At 60.3% G+C, this 23,287-nt stretch overlaps 1 protein-coding gene across 1 annotated transcript; it reads left to right on the top strand.

The window, feature by feature from the left end:
* The first annotated feature begins 1,847 nt into the window (after nucleotides 1–1,847).
* Nucleotides 1,848–19,855, top strand: TTLL12 (tubulin tyrosine ligase like 12). The gene is made up of 14 exons (XM_023631590.2): nucleotides 1,848–2,120; nucleotides 5,704–5,879; nucleotides 7,873–8,071; nucleotides 8,927–9,086; nucleotides 9,172–9,305; nucleotides 11,594–11,670; nucleotides 12,915–13,031; nucleotides 13,116–13,310; nucleotides 13,726–13,837; nucleotides 14,664–14,815; nucleotides 15,217–15,298; nucleotides 17,033–17,101; nucleotides 17,707–17,845; nucleotides 18,421–19,855. Exons 1-14 carry the CDS (start codon nucleotides 1,908–1,910, stop codon nucleotides 18,570–18,572), a joined length of 1,977 nt encoding a protein of 658 aa, XP_023487358.1. The 5' UTR covers nucleotides 1,848–1,907; the 3' UTR covers nucleotides 18,573–19,855.
* The last annotated feature ends 3,432 nt before the right edge of the window (nucleotides 19,856–23,287 follow it).

The raw sequence follows: 23,287 nt of genomic DNA, 5'->3' as shown, positions 1-23,287 counted from the left end.
CACATACCTATGCCTTAAATTTAGCCCTAACCCTCAACTCGGGGCAGCAGCAGGAGCTCTGCCTGCCCATGGGCCCTGTCCCCATGCCAGCGGGGGCAGCAGAAGCGGCGGCAGCAGAAGCTCTGACTGCCCATGGGTCCTGTCCCCATGCTACGCTATTCTCTAAATAAAAGAGCACTACTGCCAGATCTTAAGAGTCTAAGAAATCTTTCTTTCGACTCCTCGGCTCACCGACCCTGCATCAACTGAACCACAAAACTTTTGTGACAAAGCTGATGTTAGGTACAAAAAAGGTACTTCAGCCTCCCTCACAACCTGGGTTTGGAAGTTTGAGCCTTTGTCTGCCAACTTAAATGTCCTCGGGGCATTGAGCAAGTCCTCTAAACTAGTGCATTCTGTTCAAATTCAGTTTAAAATTTTTAATCAAAATCTTCAGCAACTGAAGCACCAAAAAACTTTAGCCTTTGAGCTTTTTGGCAAATTACAATCATTGCAAAGTTGCAAAACGGGAAGACAGTGTGGGGACCTGAAATTGGCCACCCCAAGATACGTCTCTTTGGCATCAGGATTATCTGAGGCTGATTGCTTTTGATAAACTGGGACAGGGAAGGAGGCTCTGAGGAATGGAACTTGCCCTTTGTTAGCACACATTTACGTTTGTAAGGTAAATCTCTATCTGTAAAGGTGCCTCCCTCTCTGTACCAGGAAGAAGAAAGGAGATGACCTTCTCTCTAGAAACTCTTAATCAATGCCAAAGGCAAGGACTTAAATCTGCATTTGTTTATTGTGCTTGTCTGGAACCTCCTGTAACTGACTTCCCTCTGCCTCCCAACAGTGGCATTTCTTTAAGGATTAAGCATCTTTCCTTAGGCTAGGAACTGATTGCTGCGCTCACCTGTGACGCCCAGCTCAAGACAATAGACTTGCCTCCTGCTGCGTCCATAAGCGCTGTGCCGACAGGGCAATCTTGTGACTATTGTGGGAGGGACATTTCAATCATATGTGAAACACCCTGTTTGGGGGTATATAACCACTCTGTGCACCCCACTTCTTTGGTGCCCTTTCTTCCTGCGGGAAGAAAGGCCCCGGGTCATGGTCCTCATAAAGCTTTGTTTAATTTTCTCCTGTTATTCTGTCTCATGTGAATTTAATTCGTTCTCCGGCCAGATGAACCCACTTTGGATAGAGGAAGTCTTCCTTCCCTACAACAGTGAATCACATCCATGAGAAGCAAAAGAAGAACTTTAAAAATTCTGTTAATTGCATTCCGAAATACCTTTGCAATACCTCAACTTGTAAGAAAAACCTCCCAGTTTTAACTGAATAACTTTACATTCCAAATCCAAATGTAAGAAAAGCGAGAAGGGCCACTACTTTGCAACATCTGAATTTGGCGATGCCTTCAAAAGAATCAGAGATCCTCTCCCACCCCTAGGGGTCCGCAAGGCATCAAAGTGTGGTCCATGTCAGGGAAACAGCTCCGCCACACTCTTGTCTCTAGGCCTCAGTTTCCCGTCCTGGACACGCTCTGGAGCCTCCCCTTGTTGCGACCACGTGGACGGTGTAAGGCCTCACTCCCGGCATCCCCCGGGGCAGCCCGGGGTGGGGGGGCGGCGGAGAGTGAGCGAGAACCCCGCCCCACCGGGTGCGCATGCGCACAAGCCCGCAGCGCCCGGCCACGAGCGCGCCCAGCGCCGGCGCGGGCCCACGCACTCACGCACGCGCCCTCGCTCCCGCCCCCGCGCGTGGCCCGCCTCGGGCTTCTGGGGACCCGCTCCAAGCGTCGCGCCCGCGGCGAGGCGGCCCGGCGGGGTCGGGGGCGGGGCGGACGGCGGAGGGCGGGGCCGGGAGGGCGGGCTGCGGGCTGCGGCGGCGCGGGGGTGGGCGCCGGCGCGGGTGCAGGCGCCATGGAGGCCGACGCGGGCTTGGAGCGCCGGCCCGCGGAGCTCGGCAGCCCTGGCCCCACGCCGGAGGCGGCGCCGAGCCCGGCGCAGGGCCCGGACCCGGAGGACGGCGCGCGGGCCTGGGCCGAGTTCGCGGCCCTGCATGGCACGGCGCTGCGCGCTTCGGGGGTCCCCGAGCGGTACTGGGGCCGCCTCCTGCACAAGCTGGAGCACGAGGTGCGCGCGGGCGCCGGGGAGGGCGGGCCCGGGCACCCCAGGCTGCCCACCTCCATCCCCCGTTCCCGCGGGCCCTGAGGCGCCGGGGGCGGACGGCTCTGGACCCTTCCACCGGGAAGGGTGTGGTCTCGCGGCGGGCTCTTAGCCGAGAGCCGCTGGGGTGGGGCGGCAGGGAGGCCTCCTGAGGGACACGGGCGGATGAGGTCAGGAGGGTGTCGGGGGTGTTGGCGACGTGGAGAAGTAAAGAAAGGGCGCTCCAGGGCGGCAGAAGCCTGTGCCCAGGTGGGCAGGCCTCGGGGACACGCGCAACGGTGTGTGTCCCTCTGGGACGTGGGGGATGGCGTGCATGGAGAAGCGGATAGAGCTTTAATGCTGAGGGCCACGGATGTCGTGATGTCTGACTTGGACTTCGCCTCCTTGGCACTTTTGGGGCCGTCTAGGTTTGGAGCCTGAGTGGCAGCCAGAGCCCTGTGGCTGTGGCCCGGATCCTCCCAGCACCTGGGCTGGGCTAGGTCTGCGGTGGGAACTGCAACCAAAATGAACTTTGGCTCCTGTTGTGTGCCAGGCCCCGTGCTGAGTTCTCCGCAGGCCTGAGCCCCAGAGCAGTCCCATTATACAGCCAAGGCAACTGAGGTTTAGGAAGACGAAGTGACTCGACTCTGTCAGCCTTCAGAACTGGGAGCTCTCAGCCTCTGCCTCCCTCAGGGAGAAGAGATGCCCCGTGAATTTGTGTGCCTTTTAAATGTCCGGGTCAGAGAATTCTGTCATGTTTCTGGGTTTGGTGTGAGCGCCGGGTCACCCACATTTTGCAGATGAAAGAAAACTGAGGCTGTGATAGGTGGAGAAGGAAGCTAAAGAAAAGTGAAAAGGGCTTCGATGCTTCTAAATTCTCTCCCTTTTCATGGGGACATCTCCATCCTGCTCAAGGGCCTGGGCCTCCAAGGGTCTCCCTGTGGGTCCTGCCTGAGGGGTGGGCCCTGGTTTTGGTAGTTTGCCCGGGTGCTGAAGCTGAAGCACGTACATGGCCAGGTAGTGGGGTCCGCTCCTGTCTGGGAACCGCCTCCTGGAGCGGAAACAGACAGCGGTGCAGGTGAGGAGGTCCAAGCCCTGAACCTGGCTGCTGGACCAACCCTGCCCTCTGCCAGTTTCTCTCTCTGTAAAATGGGTTTGGACCAGGTACCATAAAACACATAGTTGCCGTAAGAAAAATAGAATGTCAGTGGCACAGATACCTGCCTCCCTCTTGTAACACAGTGAATTTCCTTCCGGGTATGACTTGCCCTCTGTTCTGCCAGCATTTCCTGAACACGTGCCCTGGTCCCCAGCCTGTGCTGGGGTGGGAGGGGACCCCAGCAGTTTGTCCTCGTGTGCTGGGTGGAAGGAGCACGATGTGGGAACGCCCAGGTCCAGCCTGCCAGCTTCCATGGGCAGTAAACCCAAGTCGCCCGCCTGTCTGAGCCCAAGTCGCCACCTGGAAAGCGGGAGGGGAAACAGCCCTGGCTCTCGAGGCACCTGTGGGGATTGGGTGGGGTGGCATGAGATGAGCTTCAGCCAGTGCCCCCGCACATCCCCTTTGCCCTGGCCGCTGTTGCTGTGCGAGGGGCAGCCGGTGTTTTTCCATGGGCCTCCCTTGCCGTTACGGGTTACCGGCAGACCTGTGAGTCACCGCTTTGCCAGACCCAAACTTGCAGCCAATGTTCTGAGTGAGACCTGCCGCAGCTACTGGGGGCCCAGGTGTGGGGGAGGGCACCCACCTGCAGAGCAGGCACCTGCCAGCCGAGAACTGGGCCCCTCGACCGCCCCGCCCCCCGCAAAGCCAATGCCCCTGCTACCTGGCCTCAGAAGAAATAAGTTCCCTTGGAGAGGACCGGGAGTGTTTTCAAAGAAATTTCGGCCTTGTTCTCTCTGAGCTAACTTCTCAGTTGTAGGACCACTCCCCTTTGTTACCTCACTACGGGCTTCTCCAGCCCCGCCATGAAGGGATGTGGTGTCCCTGCCCCCCCGCCCCATTTTGCAGCTGGGAGAAGCCAGGCATGTGCAGGCATCTGTGCCCAGGCCCTACGTAGCCCCCATGCCCCCTCTCTCCGTCAGCTTTGGGGGTGGAGGGCTGGGGATTTGGCATCCTGGGTTGAAGTCTAGGGTGTGTTTCCAGCCCTCCAAGTTGCTCTCTCCTGATCTCTAAACTGTGGGGAAGGTGGGGGCCTCCCCCGGGCTCTTTGAGGGTTACAGGGAGCCCAGCCCAAGGCTCCGTCCCGGGGAGAGCCTGGGCTGCCCCCACTGCCCCGCAGCCCTCCGGCCTGGCACGCTTTCACCACCCCATGGCCGCGTGTTTAAATCCCCCATCCCTTCAACACTCACCTCTGATTGTGGCGCCTCCATAGAGCCTGCCCGGCCCTCCAGGCCCCAGTGCCATCACCTGGCCCCTTGATGGCCCGGCCTCACTGGGCTCTGCCGCTTGGCTCTCAGCTCCCTGGGCAAGATCCTGAGCGATCCATTCTCACCTCCAAGGTGCCCCCCTGCCCGGCACCCACAGCTGCTTGCACCTGAATAGACAGCTGGTTTCCAGCTGCTGAGCTGGATTTTTTTTCTGTTTTTAACAGAGCTGTGAGAAGTAGGTTTTAGGGGGAACTGGCCTTTGCCGAGTCCCTGCTGTGTGCGCTATTTCATTGATTTAACGCCTGCAGCTCTCCTGGAAGGGGGGTGACCCCTTCCCAGGTGAGGCTAGTCCGGAGCGTAGTGCTGGTAGCAGGTGCTCACGGAGCACGTGCCGAGCTCAGGTTCTTCTGAGCTCTGAATGTATATGACTCGTTTAGTCCTCCCGACAGCACTCTGAGGTACATCCTAATATTCCCATTGTCTGGATGGAGAAACTGAGGCACAGAGGGGTTCAGTGACTTGTTCAGAGTCACATGGCCTGGCTCCAGAATCTTCCCCTTGCCGACTTGTGGCAGACACACTGCATGAGGATGGCCGAGTGGGGACCGGTCTGGCTCCAGAGCGCACAAACGGCTGCTGACTCTGTTTCACCAGCTGCACGTGGCTGGCAGTTGTCCTTTGCCAGGGAAACTCGAGGACCAAGGCCCTTATCTTCCTGGCCTGAGACCTCGGGAGATGAGGGCCAGGGCTGGCGCGGTGGCTGCAGGAGGCTCTTGGGCACCTGTTCCCTCTGGGGCACCTCAGCTGCCCTGGTCTTGGATTGGTTCTTCCAGGGAGAGTGACATTGGGGCCAGGTCTCTGGTCACCAAGGTCTTGACTCCCGTTCACTCCCAGCGTGCCCAGAGCCACCTCTCTGCCTTTGGAGACTCATCTTCCTGTGAAGGGAGGGACCAGACTAGATATAATTGGACCCACACACGCAGTCCCACTTCCAAGTATGGGTCCCGTGGGGCTAGGGTCCCTGGATCATCGATCATGCCAGTTCTTGACTGATTTCTCTAGGAGCCTCAGTTTCCCCACCTGTAAAATGGGTAGTTGGGCAATAAATAGGTCCTGCTTCTAAGGGGTTCAGTTTGACCTTGAGTCCAGGCTGTGGGGAACGGGGTGGGGTGGGTGTCCTGCCAGCTCCCATTCCTGTGGCCCCCAGGTTTTCGACGCTGGGGAGATGTTTGGGATAATGCAAGTGGAAGAAGTGGAGGAGGAGGAGAGTGAGGACGAGGCGGCACGGGAAGTGCGGAGGAAGAAGCCGAACCCGGGCGGTGAGCTCTGCTACAAGGTCATTGTGACCAACGAGAACGGGCTCCGGGCGGCCGACCCCAACAGGTAGGAGCGCAGCAGGGTGTCTGTCTGCCATGCTCAGGGCCGGGCTTCCTCTTAGAGAGAGTTCCCCGGGGCCAGCCCTGTGGGCGAAAAGCCGTGATTGCAAACACTTGTGCTTCCTGTGTGCCCAGCACTGGTCCCTTAGCCAGCCTGGTGACATGTACTTGAGGCCATGGTGTTTCCAGCTGGGCTCCAGGGTCATGTCGGCCCGCTGCTGATGGCACCCCCATGTTAGTCGCGTTTCGTGCCGTCCTGAGAGCAGCCTCCCCGTGTGTCACTTAACCGCAGTGGGGTGTGACGAGTTCCGATTGTGCCGATGAGGAAACAGAGGGGAAGGACCTGCCTGAGGTCACACAGCTGGTTAGGGTGTGGGTATTGGGCCCAGGGCATCTTACTCCTGAGCCCGGGCTTTTCCGAGCACCCCTGGGCCTCTCCCCGGACCCTGAGTCTGGGTGGAGCCTGGGAAACCGTATCTAGCAGGTTCTTCCTGGGCTTTATGCCATGGAAGGAAGGAGTGTGGTCAGGCTGTGTCCTCAGATGAGAACGCTGAGGCCCGGAGCAGCCCTAGGGTAGACCGGGCAGAGCCAAGACTGGACCCCAGGCCGAGAGGGGCTGCCCTCAGCCAGGACGGGCCTGCAGGGCCCTCTGCCCAACTTTGCTGGAACTTGAGGAAGAAACTTGCTGGCTTGCGGGTCACCCGGCCCTGTGTCCCTAGCTCTTCAGGGAAGGGTCCAGCCTCCTTCCCCAGCCTGTGACGGGGAGGGAGTGGCCACACAGGGAATGAGGGCAGCGCAGCACCTCCACCCGCATGCCCTGACCCAGAACTCACGGGCCCCCTTCACGTGTGTCTGTGGTGCTCCCGCCAGGGCTGCCCTGGGGCACAGGCCCAGTGGCCACCCCAAGGAGCTCAGGCCTCTGCACGCTTCACCACACACCACCCCCAGTCGGTGTGGGGAGGGGTCTGTGGGAGTCCTGGCGTTGGTTTCGGCTCCACAGCCAGCCTTCTCCTCCAGGCCTTCATGAGGCTGCCCGGATTGCAGGCCCAGCCTCCTCCCCTCCCACGCACCTGCCGAGTCCAGCCCGCCTGGGGTGCTGTCGCCCAGGGTCGCCCCGGGTGCGCCACCTTGAAGGCCTTGCTCCGTGCACTGCAGCACGCCCTCGCAGATGTAAGCGCGAGGCAGGAGTAAATCTGTATTCATTTTAGGACATACAAACAAAAAGTCATCTAAGCACAATAAAGTAAGCACTGCTGAACTTGCCACCAACATGAGGACCAGAGCGTCTGCTGTTCCTCTCAGGTTGGGGATGCAGCCAGGGCCCCTCTGCCTGTGCGTTTGGGGCCTCCGAGTCCGGCCTGGCTCTGGACGGTATCCGGGCAGCCCTGACCTGTGCTGGGAGAGCAGGCCTGGCCCCAGGCTGCAGTGGGACCGCCTCATCCTCCACCACAGCCCCAGCGGGGTTGTGCAAGAGCTGGGCCGCTGGCCCCCTGGGCTCCTCCAGGAACCGGACCCTGTGGGTGCATGAGCTCTGCCTGGCAGCTCCTTTGCACATGTGCCCGGCACTGGCCTCCCGGTGTGAGCAGCCTTGGCTTTTGCTGAGTGTGGGCCTGTCCTCCAGCAGTGAGAAATCCCGTTGAGGACACCTCCCGTTATGGTGGTTGCTGTACAGTCACTGGCTACACGAGTGCTGGGCGTATAGTCCGCACGTTGTATATTTTGTCTCATTTGCTGCTCGTGTCGGCCCGGTCATAGGTGGTAGGTTGCCGTTTTAGAAACTGGAAGAGGGAGAGGACTGTGCCCAGGGCCACACAGTGAGTGGTCGGCAGAGCCGGGATCCTCACCCACGCCCACTGGTGCTGGGGAAACTGAGGCTCCCTTGGGGGCCCCAGGCCTCGTCCGCTGCCTCAGGCAGGTTTCCCCTGCTGCCCTCTTCCTGCTCTTCCCTTCTGGCCGGGCCCGCGTGGCAGCCTCACGCCCGCTGTGGCCTCTACCTGCAGCATCTTCCTCATCGACCACGCCTGGACGTGCCGCGTGGAGCACGCCCGCCAGCAGCTGCAGCAGGTGCCCGGGCTGCTGCACCGCATGGCCAACCTGATGGGTGTCGAGTTCCACGGCGAGCTGCCCAGCCCCGAGGCCGTGGACCTGGTGCTGGAGGAGATGTGGAAGTTCAACCAGACCTACCAGCTGGCCCATGGGGTGAGTGGGCAGCTGGGCCCCAGGGGAGGCGGAGGACAGACACGGACATAGGCCTTCACCAGCCTGTGCCATCAGGGCCGGTGGGGGCGTGGTCCAGGAGAGCCCCAACCAGCTTGGGGAGCTTTACCCCACAAAGGAGCAAACTCATCTCCCATGGCCCCTGGAAACCCCACGTGTTCCATGTGGCTTTATTGTGGGTCTATTATTCTTCGCCTTGGCGCAGTCAGCGCCGGGACCCAGGTGTCCGAGTGGCTTTGAGCTCAGAGGACACAACCCTCTCTCAGACCCTTAGACTTGGGCCCAGTGGCTCAGCTGCCTCTTTCCTGACAACTTCTGGTGCTGTCACCCTCTTAAAAGCCCTCTGTGGTTCCTCGCTGCCTTCAGGAGAAGAGTTGTGTCCCTTTAGCACGTGTCCCAGGCTGTCCTCAGCTCCCGCCTCCCCAGACCAACCTTGCGGTCCAGCCCCTCGCCACTTTTAATTTGGGAAAATACAAAAGTTTCTCCTGATCTCAGCTTAGACATCACCTCCTCCAGGGAACCTTCCCTGAACTCAAAGTCTCCGCCTCCTCCCTGTGCCATATACACAAACCACACACATCTGTGTCACTCCTGGGCTGCCGACCTTGTTTCCGTGTGCCTCTCCCACACAGGCGGTCACACTGCAGTCTGCTGGCCTGTGTCCTGGTCTGCAGGGCAGGGCCGCTGTCCCCGAGGCCCTGGGTTAAGGGGACTGGGGGTGCATGTGAGAGATGCCCCAGGCTCAGGGAGTTGGGTATAGACGGGTGGAAGGTGCATGGATGGAAGAGACAGCGAGGGGGACCAGTGGTCACAGGTGGCTGTGTGCTCTGTCCACAGACGGCCGAAGAGAAGGTGCCGGTGTGGTACGTCATGGACGAGTTCGGCTCGCGCATCCAGCACGCAGACGTGCCCAGCTTTGCCACCGCCCCTTTCTTCTACATGCCCCAGCAGCTGGCCTACACGCTACTGTGGCCCCTGAGGGACCTGGACACAGGCGGTAAGTCAGACACCCACCCACCCCAAGGAGGGGCCCGGCCCCGGCTTCCGGCCGCCCCCTGACGGGCACGCGTGTCTTGGTGCAGAGGAGGTGACCCGGGACTTTGCCTATGGAGAGGCAGACCCTCTGATCCGGAAGTGCATGCTGCTGCCCTGGGCCCCCGCCGACATGCTGGACCTCAGCTCCTCCACGCCCGAGCCGCCCGATGAGCACTACCAGGTGTGACCCTCCACCTCCGGCCCAGGTGGCTTCTGGAATGTTCTCTAGCCAATCACCACATGTTACTGAATGCCAGCCATCTACTGTGGGAGGTAGAGAAGAGTTTGAGAGCATCTGAGAGACAAGGGGCTCAGAGCCCAGGGAGTGAACGTGAGCTGCCTGTGGCCACACATCTTGGGTGCCGGCCCCCAGCCCAGACCCCAGCTGCTGGATGCTGGGGACCGTTCTTTCAGAGGCCGGGTGGAGCTGGGGTGCTGGCCGTCACTGTACTCTTCCTCATGGTCGGGGACTCCTTGCCAGGACTGGGGGACAGTGGGCCACACTGCGTGGCCGTGAATCCCAGCTCAGTCCCGTTTCTTTACCTCCTGACACCTTCCTCACTGGGGACCTCGTGTCACTGTGTTCAGACACTGTATGGTACTTCTTCCAGCGCACAGTAGGCCCTCAACAAGTGGTTGTCATTAGTGTTACATTGTTATAGACGACAAAGGTGCTTTCAGTCCGTGGGCAGCCTTTCAGTCGGCCCCGCAGAACCCACTTGGCCCACCCACAGGTGCCCAGCTGGTGGTGGGAGTTGGGGTTAGTGAGGCCAGGGGCAGGGGGGAAGTGGAGCCTGTAGTTAGGGCTGGGCAGGGAGTAACACCACGGCCTCTGTCTCCTCCCTCTCCTGCCCTCTGATCTCCTGCCTCCACTTCCCATTGGCTGGTACCAGTGGGAAACCCGTCGATGAGAGCCTGTGCTTAGCACTTTATGGGCACACTCTGCTGTAATCCTTACAATGTTAGGACTTACGGTCCTATGTTTGCCTTTATTTTATTGAGGTTGAGGAAACAGGCACAGAGAGGTTAAGTAATGTGCCAAAGGTCACACAGCTGGTGGGAGAGCTGAGTCCAACACCAGGGGGACCTGATAGTTTGTGGGCAGAGGCTATATGCTTTGCTGCACTGTGTTGAGGCTCCCTGCCCCCACTGGCACATCTGACGCTCATTGAATGCCTCAGAGGGCTGTGGAAGGAGCAAATGAGTTAGCTCGAGTTGGAGTGGGGAGCGCAAAGCAGTGTTAGCTGGTGCTGCTGACGGGAGAGGCTGGGCTGTGGCCGTGGTCCTGTTGGCACTTTTTCCCGTGAATTCCATCTAAGCCAGTGGTGACTGAACTAGCCATGCCGAAAACTCGGTGGTCAGCCTTCTTGACTCAGACTGTGTGTCGGAGCCCCGGAGTCAGGTGCCCGCACCCAGGGGACATTTGAACGTGAGCAGGCGCAGAGGGGCGAGGCTTGGGGACAAGGACTTCCTGATCTTGGGGCGGTTCCTTAAAGGCACAGGATTAAAATTAGTCTTTTTCCTTGGGACGCCCTCTACTGGGCAGGAAGAGGAGCTGAGAGGACAAACTCGGCTTATCTGAAACGTTGGGTTGTCCATCAGGATCGGCCTGGGCCGTGGGGTTGCCTGTATCAGTCAGCTATTACCAGGTAACAGGTGGAGTACCAAACCTAGCAGCTCAGAACAGCAAGCGTGTATTGTCTTACACACTTTCCGTGGAACAGGAGTCGGGTGGGGCTCAGCTGGAGCTTCTGGCTCGCAGCCTCTCCCGAGGCACAGTCAGGCTGCCTGCCAGGGCCGCGGCTTTAGAGGCCCCCTAGGGCCGAGGACCTGCCTCCACGTGGTGCACTCCCACGCCTGCAAGGTGGCGCTGGCTGTTGGCGGGAGGCCTGGGTTCCTCACGTGGGCCGCTCCACACAGCTGTTGAGTGGCTCACGACGTGGCAGCTGACTTCTGGGAGAGCGAGCGGACGAGAAAGCCAGGAGGGAGCACAGGGCCTCTGAGGAAGGAGCAGTGTCGCTGCACTTGCTCTGTCTGTTGGAAGCAGCTGCTTCGGTCCAGCCCACACTCCAGGGGAAATGAGTTAACTTCTTCTTCCGCAGGAAGTGTCAGAGTCTGGGCACGACCAGTCCCTTGGGGCTCCCCTAGAACCCGGCAGCCGCCTCCCAGGACGGGCTAGGCACCTTCTCAGCCTCCTGTGATCGGAGGTAGCACTGAGAAGATTTAGAACGATGTTTACATTCTTCTTTTGACGCAAAACGAGCTGCTCAGCCCCTGAGGGGCCTCGAGCCCCAGAATCCCGGGGTGGGGTGGTCAGAAGGCTCTGGGCGCTGCGAAAGGCTCGCCTGCGGTCTAGGTCTGGGGGAGCCCCTGAGATCCTCAAGCCCTGACATGCCTGGATGAGGGGGGCGTGTGTTCACTTGCTCCCTTTCTCAGAGGTCTGTTTCACCCCCGGTGTTTTCCTTCTAGGCCATTTTGGAGGAAAACAAGGAGAAGCTGCCACTTGCCATCAGTCCAGTGGCGCATCCCCAGGACCACGTCTTCAAGTGCGTAGCCCCTCTGAGCTCTGATGACTCTCCTCACACCCCCCCGGCTCCCACAGCTCCTGGCTCAGGGTGGCACTCCGTGAGTCCGCTGTCTCCTGGCAGCCTGGAGTGATAGAAATGCCCAGGGAGAGCCTTATGATTGCAGAGAGAACGCTGTGACAAGTGAGGGCACGAGCCGGGGGTGTGTCCATCTGGTCCTGGAGTGAAAACACAGTCGGGCCTGTGCACACTGACCTGTCCCAAAAGCAGGAGCCTGTGCTGACAGCGGCCTGCTGGGCACCTAGGACGGGCCCCGGGCTGCCAGGATGGGCTGTTCCCAGGCTTCGGCAGGTGTGGGCTGGCGGGTTACGTAAGGCCAGGCGGGCAAGCCCAGGCTGGACCCCGGGTGGAAGCAGATGCTCCATTTTACGGTGAGCAAGTGGAGTAGAGCAGATGTGGAGCAGGCTCAGAGGCGCATCCCAGCCTGGCCAGGGCAGCCTGACCTCTGCTCCAGTGGGAGCCCCGCCCTCTGGCTGCCCAAACCTGGTCCAGCTAGAAACAGGCAACATGCTCCCCTCTGCCCCTTCGGCCAGGTCCTGGGCTTTCCCCGCCACGGGCCCTCCTCTCGGCCTTCCTCCCCTTCCTGAGGCCACCACCCCAGCCCAGCAGCTTTTCCTGAGGCCGCTGCCCTGCATCCCTGCTCCTCGGGGTCCGATGCCTCAACGAGGCCTGCTTAGCCCTGCCCTCCTGCCCCACCTGAGCAGACCAGCGCCTCCCCTCTCTCCCTCCCCTGAAACACTGTCCCGGGTTGGGCCACCCTCCTGCCCTCATAGTCAGCTCCATGGCTTTAAAAGTGTGGCCGTCTCTGCCACCCCAGCGCACAGGCTCCCAGGCCCTGTCCTCGCCTCTGCGCAGGACTACTGTGGGCCAGGCAAGGCGAGCACCAGCAGGGAGTGAGGCCTTGTCCAGGGCACTTGCCTTGGCCACGCGCTCCCTGCCGGCCCCTGTGGCTCTCCGAGGGACCAGCATTCTTAGTGTGTCCCTGGGAGATGGTGGTGCCAACCATTCTCTGTTTCTGTGTGGGAGGAAGGAGACCATGGTTGTTAAACATACAGGTTATCCCGTTGCATCCTAACGAGTGTGAGGTGGGTCCTGTGGTCCCATCTTACGGAGTCGTAGGGTCCAAGTGGCCCCCTCACTCACAGACAAGCAGAAGGCTGGCATCTGAGCCTGGTGTCTGACTCCAGGCCGGCCTCTCCCGGCAGGGTCTACACGGACATCCAGCAGGTGCTCAGCCACCTCACTCACCCCCGCTTCACCTTCACTCAGAACGAGGCAGACGCTGACATCCTCTACAACTTCTCGCACTTCAAGGATTACAGGTGAGCCGTCTCCCAGCCTGGGCTCGGTGACCGGCCACAGAGCCCCTTGCCACTCCCTGACCCATCGTGCTGCTCGGCCCACAGGAGGCTCAGCCAGGAGAGGCCCAACGTGCTGCTGAACCAGTTCCCCTGCGAGAACCTACTGACAGTCAAGGACTGCCTGGCCTCCGTCGCACGCCGGGCAGGAGGCCCTGAGGGCCCGGCCTGGCTGCCCCGCACCTTCAACCTGCTCACCGAGCTGCCCCAGTTCGTCAGCTACTTCCAGCAGCGGGAGAGGCGGTGAGTACCTCCCCTGCCCCCCGCCGCCACCCTAGCCCCCTGGGGAGCCGTGCGGGCTGAGGCTCCTGCATCCATCACACTCCTGTGGCTGCCACCCCACCTACACCTGTCCTCACATGCCCAGCTTGCTCCTTAGCTGAGCACCTACTGTGTGCAGGCCGCTGTGCTGGGATCCATGGGCACCAAGCCTGGCAGCCAGCTGTGGCGATCATCCCTGTCTCTCCTTGGTCGGTCCTTCTGCCTGGAGCATGGCTCCCTTGGCTCCGGCAGACTCCTCCTTATTCCTCCAGCCCCGCCTCTGACATCTCTGTGACCTCCCTCAGTTTTCTGGGTTCCCCTTTGTTGCCACAGTCCTGGGGAGACATTGCCTGGGTGAGTGGCCTGAGCACAGCCTAGCGGTCCTCTCTGCCCCCAGGGGTGATGACAACCACTGGATCTGCAAGCCCTGGAACCTGGCCCGCAGCCTGGACACCCACATCACCAAGAGCCTCCACAGTGTCATCCGGCACCGAGAGAGCTCCCCCAAGGTGGGCTCGCATGCCAGGGCAGCTCAGCGCACCAGCCGCCACGAAGAGGCGGGGCAAGGGGACTCTGGGGTCAAGGACCTGTGTGGGCAGGTTCAGGGTCAGCAGTGACTCGAGGTCACTCAGCTCACGGGACTCTGCAGCCCCCACCCCCGCTCCTTCCGTGTGCTCGCCAGTGGGGAGTCCCATGTGACAGTCCCGGTGAGAGGCGGGAACCCTCAATCAGACCCGTCCTGGGTCTGTCTGACCCCAGAGCCCCCACACAGGCTGCACCTTGCATGACTGCCCAGCAGGAGGGAGGTGGCCAGGCCGGGGAGCCCCTTGGGGCCTGGACGAAAGTGCCGTGGTGCACGGGGCCGGTCAGAGGCTGTGTCCGGGGGAGTTGCAGGATGCGAGATGGTGCGTCTAGGCAGGGGCCGAGGGAAGTGTGCCCGGGGCCCACCACTGGGGGGTTTCCAGCAGTGGTGTGGGCGGTCAGTGGGTCCACGGCTGAGAGTTTGTGTTCAGTTTTCAAGAGCTGAGAACTGGTGGGCTCTTTGCTGCAGCTAAGGTGAAGGTCTGAAGATAAAGAGCTTGTCAGAGCCTAGAGCAGGGTGTGAGAAGGCAGAGGAGGAAGCAGAGCTCGGGCTGTGGGTCCCTCTGTGGACAGCAAGACGGGAGCGGACCCTCGGGCGGGAGGGCGGGCAGCGGGAACCACCTGGCTCCCCGGGTTGTGACCCCATCTGGACGTCCCACAGCCCGTGAGGACGGGCGAGCTCGGTGCCTCCGGGGGCTCTGTCCTGGCCCGGGGGAGGTGAGAGCCGCCCTGAGCCTGCGTCTGTGTCCTCAGGTCGTGTCCAAGTACATTGAAAGCCCTGTCCTGTTCCTTCGAGAAGACGTGGGGAGAGTCAAGTTTGACATCCGCTACATTGCGCTTCTGCGGTCGGTGAAGCCCCTGAGGCTGTATGTCTATGACGTGTTCTGGCTGCGGTTCTCCAACCGGTAACTGAGGACCCCGGCCAGGCCTGGGGGGCTGTGGGGGGGCCCTCTCTCATTCAGGATAGAGCTGGAGACGCTTCCCCACCAGGCACCCAGCGGGTGCCCCTGCCGAGCCGGGTCCTGTTAGATGCAGGAATTCTCGCCCTGCCCTGTCGCGCCGCACAAGGGGCATGAGCGGTCCTTGTAAAACAGGCACCAATGCCTGCGAGTCGCGACAACATGTGTGGACCTACAGGGAGTCCTCACAGTGAGCGTCACTCACCGACTCAAACCTGGGGGCCTGGGGCCACCCTACTCGCACCAGCAGGGAAGCCGGTTCCCGGCCGGGCAGCCCCCATCACCTCTCCCGCTCGGACGTGGTCATGCCGAGGACCCACTTGGGTGTCTGTCTGCTCGTCCTGCAGGCCCTTCGCACTCGACGACCTGGACGACTATGAGAAGCATTTCACTGTCATGAACTACAACCCGGGAGTGGTGCTGAAGCAGGTGGGTGCCTGGCGGGGCCTGGGCAGCAGTCCCTGTGGAAGCCGGCACAGACCCGGACCCCCCGCCACCGGCTTGTCTCCTGGGCAGGCTGCGTAGATGGTCAGAGGAGCTGCCTGCTGCTACCCGTGTTATCTGAGACAGCGCCCCCACAGCTCTGAGGAGCACACGCTCTGAGATAACCGGGGACCCCAGGCTTCCCCAGGGCCCACAGCAAGTCGGAACAGAGTGGGGTCTCAGCCGGGAAGCTCAGACTGCCTTCTGGTCAGCACTCGCTGAGCATGAGTGCAGGTGGGGGTGGGGAGGCGCAGAGGTGCATGTCACATGGTCCCCATGGTAGGCTGCTGCTGCTAGCCTGTGACCCCGCCTGGATCAAGCATCCTCTGTCTTCCCCACACCATCTGGGCACCTCAAGCCAAGGGGCATTAAGACAGAACTTTCTAGGTGAAGGTGTCAAACCCCAACTGGCCAGCACTGCCCCGGGACACGTCGGCACAGCCTGGGCAGAGGCAGAGGCAGGCTCTGGGTGGAGAAAGGAGGAATGGAGAGACAGGCCACCTGAGGCATTGTCCCAAAAGTCCTCTTCCCTGCTGGTGGGTTAATGGCTGTTTCAGGCAACCAGTAAGTGGGCGCACCCCCTCTGCCCCCCTGCTGGACACTGGCCCACAGGTGGCCTTCTCTCCCCTCCCTTCCTCCAGGTAGTGGCTCTCTGAACATGGTGATTGTCCTTACCAGGTGTCTCCTGAGTCTTTTCAGCTTGAGGATGTCCCGAAACAATTCAAAACGATTGTTTTGCATAATTAAGCTCTTGTGTAAACAGGATCCTATTGAACAAATTCTTCTGTGGCTTTGTTTTTTTTGCTGCACGTCATGTTTTCAGATTCGTCATTGTTGCTAAGTGTAGCTGCAGGTCATTTCTGTCGCTCTCTCGGGAATGGACGTTAGGTCATCTCTGGTTTTTCTCTCTTAGTGAGCGGCTGCACTGGACGCTGTGCCCAGTGTGAGGCGTCCTCTGGGGCGGGGGCTCCGTGGCTGTGCTCGTGTGCACCCCACAGGGGCGCTGCTGCTTGTCGTGTTCCCAACCTGGACTGTGTTGAAGGCCCGTCCCTAGGACACCGAGTCCTCTCCAGGACCCCAGGGAACCCTCTGTGAAACGAGTGTGCGAGTCACGTTTCCTCTGAAGCCCCCGCACTTGGGGGCACATCCCGCAGGGCATGAACCTGGGGCTTCCGTAGGGAGCCCAGCCGGTCATTTCTGGGAGAAGCCGGAGCTGACTGCCCGCTCGCTCAGGTGTGTTTGGCCTGAGAAGCTCGTCCATCCTGAGGCACTTTGAGCGGGTGCCAGCCCTGCCTCCAGGGCACGTTCTGAGACAGGTGTGGTGACACGTAGACCTGGGCCTCACAGCCTGCCGAGACCTCAGCATTGGGTGCCTCACTTGAGTGTCACAGCAGCCCTGCAAAGTAAGTTTGCTGGGCAGGGAGCGTTGTCCCATTTTACAGATGAAGGCACTGAGGCTCTAAGAAATGAACCTGCTTGTCCAGAGTCACACAGAGATCCAGAGCTCAGACTCAGTCTCCTGCATCCTGTTTGTGCCCTGAGGGGTGGGGCCGGATAGGCTGCTGGCGCTGACCTGTGGCCCCAGCGGGTGTCAGGCTCCACGTCAAGGCAGGGCAGGCTTCCCCACTCCCTGCCCAGAGGAGGCCCCAGGCGGCATGTGATGGGCCTTGTCTGCTGCAGGTGCACTGTGACGAGTTCATCCCTGAGTTTGAGAAGCAGTACCCAGAATTTCCATGGAAGAGCGTCCAGGTGAGTCCTGAGCAAGGCTGGAGGGGCCGGGGCTTCCCCCGTGGGCAGACGTGGTTGGGGGGATCCTGCCTCCTCTGGGTGTCCTGCTCCTCCTTCGGGGGCTGCGGAAGCAGACGGTTGGGCTGAGATCCCCCTCCTCCCACCCTGCTCCCCGCTCCTGTGTGGGGTATTGTGGGAGGGCTCCTCAGGGGTGACCTGCAGGGCATTCAGGGCACCTTGGGACAGCCAGACGGCAACACCTTGCCCGTCTCAGGAATTGCAAACCTGAGGGGATGGCAGGGACACAACTGGAGATGCAGGCTGGCCTCCGTGTCCTGAGCGAGCATCTCAGGTGCCGCTCTGCGCCCCTCGGTGCGGAGGGGAGCCGTGGGGGCTCCCGGGCGGGACACACAGCAACTTCTCAGTAGGCGAAGGCAGACTGAGAGGGCAGGTGTCAGACAGAGGTGGCTGTGGCCAGGGCTGGAGACATGGAGGATGGAGAAGGAGGGGGCCGAGGCCCGGGAAGGGGCAGTGAGCTCTGTGTTGGGCAGCTGCTCTGGGGAGCGGGTCCCAGCGTCAGAGCCAGGCAGCCCCTGACCCTGCCCCACCATGTCCCCGGCCCCCAGGCCGAAATCTTCCAGGCCTTCACGGAGCTGTTCCAAGTGGCATGTGCCAAGCCACCACCCCTGGGCCTCTGCGACTATCCCTCGTCCAGGGCTGTGTATGCCATCGACCTCATGCTGAAGTGGGACAACCGTCCAGATGGTGAGGGGGCTCCCCTACCCCATAATCCAAGCTGCCCCCCCCCCCCTCAAAGCCGATCATCCAGCTCGCCGCACACCAGCGCCCGCAGGGGACGGGGGGGGGCGTCACTGCTTCCTTGCCCAGTCAGCACTGCCCGGGTGGCCCTTTGCCTCGAATTAGCCGGGAGACCGGGGTCTGGGGAGGCCCACTGTGAAGGGGCCTGCAGGGCAGGGACAAGCAGGACGCGGGTGGTGTGAGGAGAGAACTCACGAGGAAAGGAGCCGCGTGTGAAAGTTGGAGGGGGTGGGCAGCCCTGGCCGGGCCACCCTCGCTTCCAGAGTGTCGGGGCGTCGAGCCCACTCCCTGCCGGCCCTGCACCTCTGCCGCCTCTTTCCAGCCAAACTGGACGTCTGAGCTGGATGTGGTGGCCCACGGTACTCCTGGGCGGGAGGCAGCTGCAGTCTTTCCCCTCGAGGAGAGGCTTCGGGCCAGGTCCCCCAAGAAGCCAGGAGACCTGAGTTCGAGGCCCTCCCTGGCCCTCACGGTCCCCAGCCCACCCTCCCGGGAGTGAGATGCCCTGTGCTTTCGTGTCTCAGGGAAGCGGGTGATGCAGCCGCAGATTCTGGAGGTGAACTTCAACCCAGACTGTGAGCGAGCCTGCAGGTACCACCCGACCTTCTTCAACGACGTCTTCAGCACCTTGTACCTGGACGAGCCCAGCAACTGCCACGTCACCCGCCTCGTCTAGTCGCTCGCCAGCCCTGCTGCTGTGCTTTGTGGCTGGATTCCGGCCTCAGTTCTCTGAGCTGCTTCTGCACCGTCCCCATCCCCTTCCCTCCATGGGCAGCCTCGCCCGCCTGAGCCATCGTCCCAGCTTCAGACCCTGGAGGCTCAGGGTCCTCCTCCCCACCAGGTCAGGAGCAGGGCCAGTCACAGTGTCCGCGGGGCTGAGTGCCAGGGATCGGTCCACCTCCCTTCACCACCGTCTCTGGGGTGATTGCTTCATCTCAGCCAAGGGCTTTATTCCAGAGAGCGTGGTTCCTGGGCTGCCATGTTTCCCAGGGAGTCAGCAGAAGAGGGGCACCGGGGAGCATGACGAGGCCTCCTCAGAAACGAGGTTCCGGGAGCGAGGTATCCTCAGAACCAAGCCCGAACCTTAACGGGGCAGGCCAGCTTCCCCAGAGTGTCTGCTGGTGCACTGTGGCTCCCCCGGAGCCGGGGTCAGGGTCCCAGAACGCCCTGGGGAGCCTGCTTGCCAGACCCAGCCTTCTCCCCTCCAAGCTCGGCCAGAACCTTCACCAGCAAACCTGAGAGGTTCCGGGGCAGGAAGGCCACCGCCTTCTGTTGCTGGTGCCTTTCCCTTTGGCGAAGGCGGGCCGTCCTCTTGGTCCCTGTGGTCCCAGTGGCCTCCCTGCTCGCTGGGCACTGCAGTGGTTCCCGCCCTCATCCGAGGTTGGCTGGGACACTTTGGCAAGGAGGGCGAGGGGACACATGGGCGGCAGAGCACCTGGCGGTGGACACCACGGAAGACGACGATTCCAGGGAGAACTTTATGTTCGAGTCAGATGCCCTCTTCCCCCAGAGTCTAGAGTCAAAATGTTGGACTTTGTTACTTTTTCGTTTATGGGAGGAAAATAGAAAATTCTCATTCTTAATTTTGTTCCTGAAATTTGGAGTCAGATGCCAGCATGTTCCATGTCACCACGGCACGCCTGGGCCAGCTAACGGGCAGCGGGCGGGCCTGACTCCCGGGGGGGCTGCCTGTGGAGCCTCCTGTGTGTCGAGGGGTGGGGGGGTTGTTTGTTTCATTGTGAAGCCAAGAGTGATCCTTGTGACAAAACTGGATGGAGTGTGCCTCCCATCTCTGTGTCTGTTTGGTGTGTCTGTCCCTCCGCACTGGTTAGCAGAGCCTCAGCCAGGTGGAGGTGTAGAGGGCGGGACCCCTCGTCTCTGGTTTCCTCCCTGGAGAGCTGCTGGCCTCCCGTCCCCTCCTCTGGTCCACTTGTGCCGCAATAAAGTCTACCTTCTGGACGTGCGCCTCCCTCTCCCTCGGGGGCCCTGGAGCCACAGGCCTGGCGCGGTGTGCCGGCTGCTTTCCCTGCTGGTTGTCAGACAAACCCAAAATATCAAGATGTGTGCTTTGATAAAAGGGAGAATAAGAAGATGTCCGGGCCTCTGGGTCCCCATCTTAGTCCGTTTGGGCTGCTGTAAGAAAATACCATAAACTGGGTGGCTTCCACTGTGCGAATTTCTTTGTCATGGTCTGGGGGCTGGGGGTCCCAAGATCAAGGGGCCAGCAGACTTGGTGTCTGGTGAGGGTGATAAGGGTCCTCTTCCTGGTTCGTAGTCAGCCGTCTTCTCGCTGTGTCCTCACGTGATGCGAGGGAGCTCTCTGGGGTCTCTCTTGGGAGGGCGCTGATCCCATTGGTGAGGCCTGTTCACGTCCCACAGGCCCCGCCTCCTGAAGCCATCTCATTGGGGTCAGGATGTCAGCATGTGAACTTGGGGACAAACAGGCCATAGCAGTTCCCCAGCCCAGAGTTTGATTTCCCAGTGCTGGTTCCATTTCAGAGCGGGACGCAGAGAGGACAGGCGTGGAGCTGAGGCCATCTCATCGTCACAGCCAGTGCCCGGGAGGCTGGGTCCTCGTGTGAGCCCTGAATCCCGGTCCGGCACTGACGTCTGGGGGCCTCGGGGATGGATTCTCTCCGGGCCTGTCTCCTCATCCTGGGGATGGGGACGGTAGGAGACCCTGACTGCTCACGGGGCAGCCGGAGGGTCCAGCCAGCTGATGATACGCATGGATGCTGTTGGCCAGCACAGTGACACCCCTGGTGGTTTTGGAGGTTTAAAGGTGAGGAAGGCAGAGGGCCCCCCACACCCAGGCAGGGGCAGAGAGAGCATCCCGACAGGCAGCTGCTTCTAGGAGCTGCCCCACAAGGGGCCTTCCTGTGCTCCTCGGGACGGTGCTCACGCCAGCTGTGCATCCAGACTCCTACTGGGGACGGTGCTTCTGCTTGTTCCTGGGTCCCTTAAAACCCCATTGCATAGGATCCTCCGAGTGGGCACAGCCAGCCACTAGGGTCAGAGGGCCACACAATTAGCCTTTCCTTAATTATAAACAGCTTTTCCCCACTTCCAGATGTCCTTGCGCCTCTGATCAGCAAAAATCAGACAACCTCCCAAGGAAGGCCATCAAACGGGGCCTCCACCATCCTGGAGGACCAGACCGCTCACCGCAGTGGCGACAGTTATTATCCCTCCAAATGCTTCCTGGCACTCATCTTCACCTGGTCACTTCATATGTTACAAATTCATCAAAAGCCAGAATTTGTAAGTGTCGGACATTTGGAGTTGACTGGAGGGTCCCAGTAGTGCAATTAATTGTGCCAAAGTTCTACAGGGCCACCAAAAAAATCCAAAAAGGTGGAGCTTGAGATGCTGATGGTGAGATTGAGAAACTGCTCTCAATGATGATCATGGCCACGTGACACCCACACGGCCGCTCCTTCACACAGAGGCACCCACACAGCAGAATCTCACTGCAGGATGTGCAGGTGTCCCCTCACTGAGTCCGGAGTCCCCAACCACGACATAAAAGTGCTCAGCAAACTCCCAAGTCACTGCTGCCTCTGTGCTGACGAGCCACCGGCCCGGCCCTCCTGGGCTGTGTGAACGGCCTTGTCTTGCATCCTTTATGGCCAGTCGGCCGGAGAGGGAGGTAAGTGCATGGATTTAAGACGACCTCCACCGCGTGAGGCAGCCCCAGGCGAGAGTGCAGACCAGGAGGACTCGATAAATCTGTGAGGTATGGATTTTCCTAAACCAAGGTAGAAACTGTCAGAACCCTAAGGTCCCTGGTGGATGGTGACAGCTTAGAAAAGGAGAGAAGCCCGTCCTGTTATGAAGAACAGGGGAAAGCATCGCAAGGAAGCCAGAAAACGAAACAGCAAAATGCCTCCTCTTGCCCATGCATTCTTGTGGCCATGCATGTTGCAGGATGTATGTGGGAGACTGCTGGACACAACCAAACCCATGGTGTATGGGACGGACAAACAATAGCCTGCAGGCACCACTGAAAAGACTCCTCGGGTACACCTAAGCGCCCCGTACGGTGTCTGCCTGCATCACTTCAAGGCACCCGACCGTCTTGGAGAACTTTAGAAATAAGTTGATAAAAAGGATGCGCGGAGTCCCCCATCTGACTCCTCTGCTCTGATGAGCCTCAGAACCGCGAGGAGCTGGCCGGGGGCTCAGCTAAGTGCTCACGGCTGCTGTGAAGCTGCTAGATTCCTGCAGAGCCTAAATTCCATCAGGCATCAAATTCCAGCGTGCTGAGTGCAGGCAGGGGAGGTGACAGGCCCTGAGAGAGCCGCCCCTTCTCTCTGAAGGTCACAGTCAGCCGTCTTTGCTCATCTTCTCCCTGAGCTCTGTAACGTTGGGTCACCTCCGAATGTGAGGACAGGAGGACAAAGGAGGCCGACTGAGAGGGGACGAAGCCGAGAACTAAGGGTTAAAAAATGTTCTACAGAGCAAAACCTTGGCACAGCTTTCTAACTGCCGCTGTGCACGCTCAGCATAATCAACTGTTGTTTAAAACTAAGCGGGTCGTTCTGTCCCTCCTTAGTATGGGAGTGAGCGTCATCCCAGGAGGTCAAGGTCCGGATGTCAAGATTCAGCCTCACAAGGCCAAAAGCGGGCTAAAGATGCAAACTAGCCGGAAAAGTCCAGACAGTCAAGGGAAAAGCAATTCAGTCTTCAAGGCCAAACGCAGGCTGGTGGGAAGGCACCAACCCGCAGGGCCACACAGCCCCCACCCCTACCTAAAACCCCGGCACGTGCCCCCTACCCCTACCGAAAACTCCAGATAAAAACCCCTACCTTTTCCCTCCCAGGAGGTGACCTGAGTTCTAATTCCCACCTCCTCATCTGGCTGCTTTTCCTTGCCCCAGGCCTGGCATTTCCAGTTTGAGGCCCTCCCGTGTGGCAGGTACGCCAACCTGTGTTTGTGTTCGGCAACAGAGAGAGGCAGCAAATTCACGGCCTGCCGGAAAGCTGTGAGATCCCTAAATGTGAAAATTTTGCTAATTCAAATTAACTTATTCAACGACCAAAAACAAAATAAACAGGCAACGAGAAAGCCAGTGGGTTGGACCAGCCCTGGTCCCAGGAGGCTGCGCTGCAGAGCGCGGCCCAGGATGGGGGGCTAACAGCAGGAGAGGCGGTTGTCACTCCAGCCAGAGCCTCATGCAAGACCTCTGCCAGCCTCACTTCCTCCAAACAGCCGTCTGGAGAGGTTGTAAGTCACTTAATTCAAAGCTGGGGGTGACACCTCCAAATCTGGATGGGCCCAGACCAGGGAGGAGCTGCTGTCTCCTGGGTGGGGGCGCGGGCCCTATTGCCTCTGACATCCCCTCCCACCGACTGGGTGTTTGTGGGGCTGGCCCGGCAGGGTGAGGCTGG

The sequence above is a fragment of the Equus caballus genome, chromosome 28 (assembly GCF_041296265.1).
Source record: "Equus caballus isolate H_3958 breed thoroughbred chromosome 28, TB-T2T, whole genome shotgun sequence".
NCBI lineage: Eukaryota > Metazoa > Chordata > Mammalia > Perissodactyla > Equidae > Equus > Equus caballus.
The sequence above is the reverse complement of the archived record's forward strand: the minus strand, read 5'-3'. Positions and strand labels throughout refer to the sequence as shown.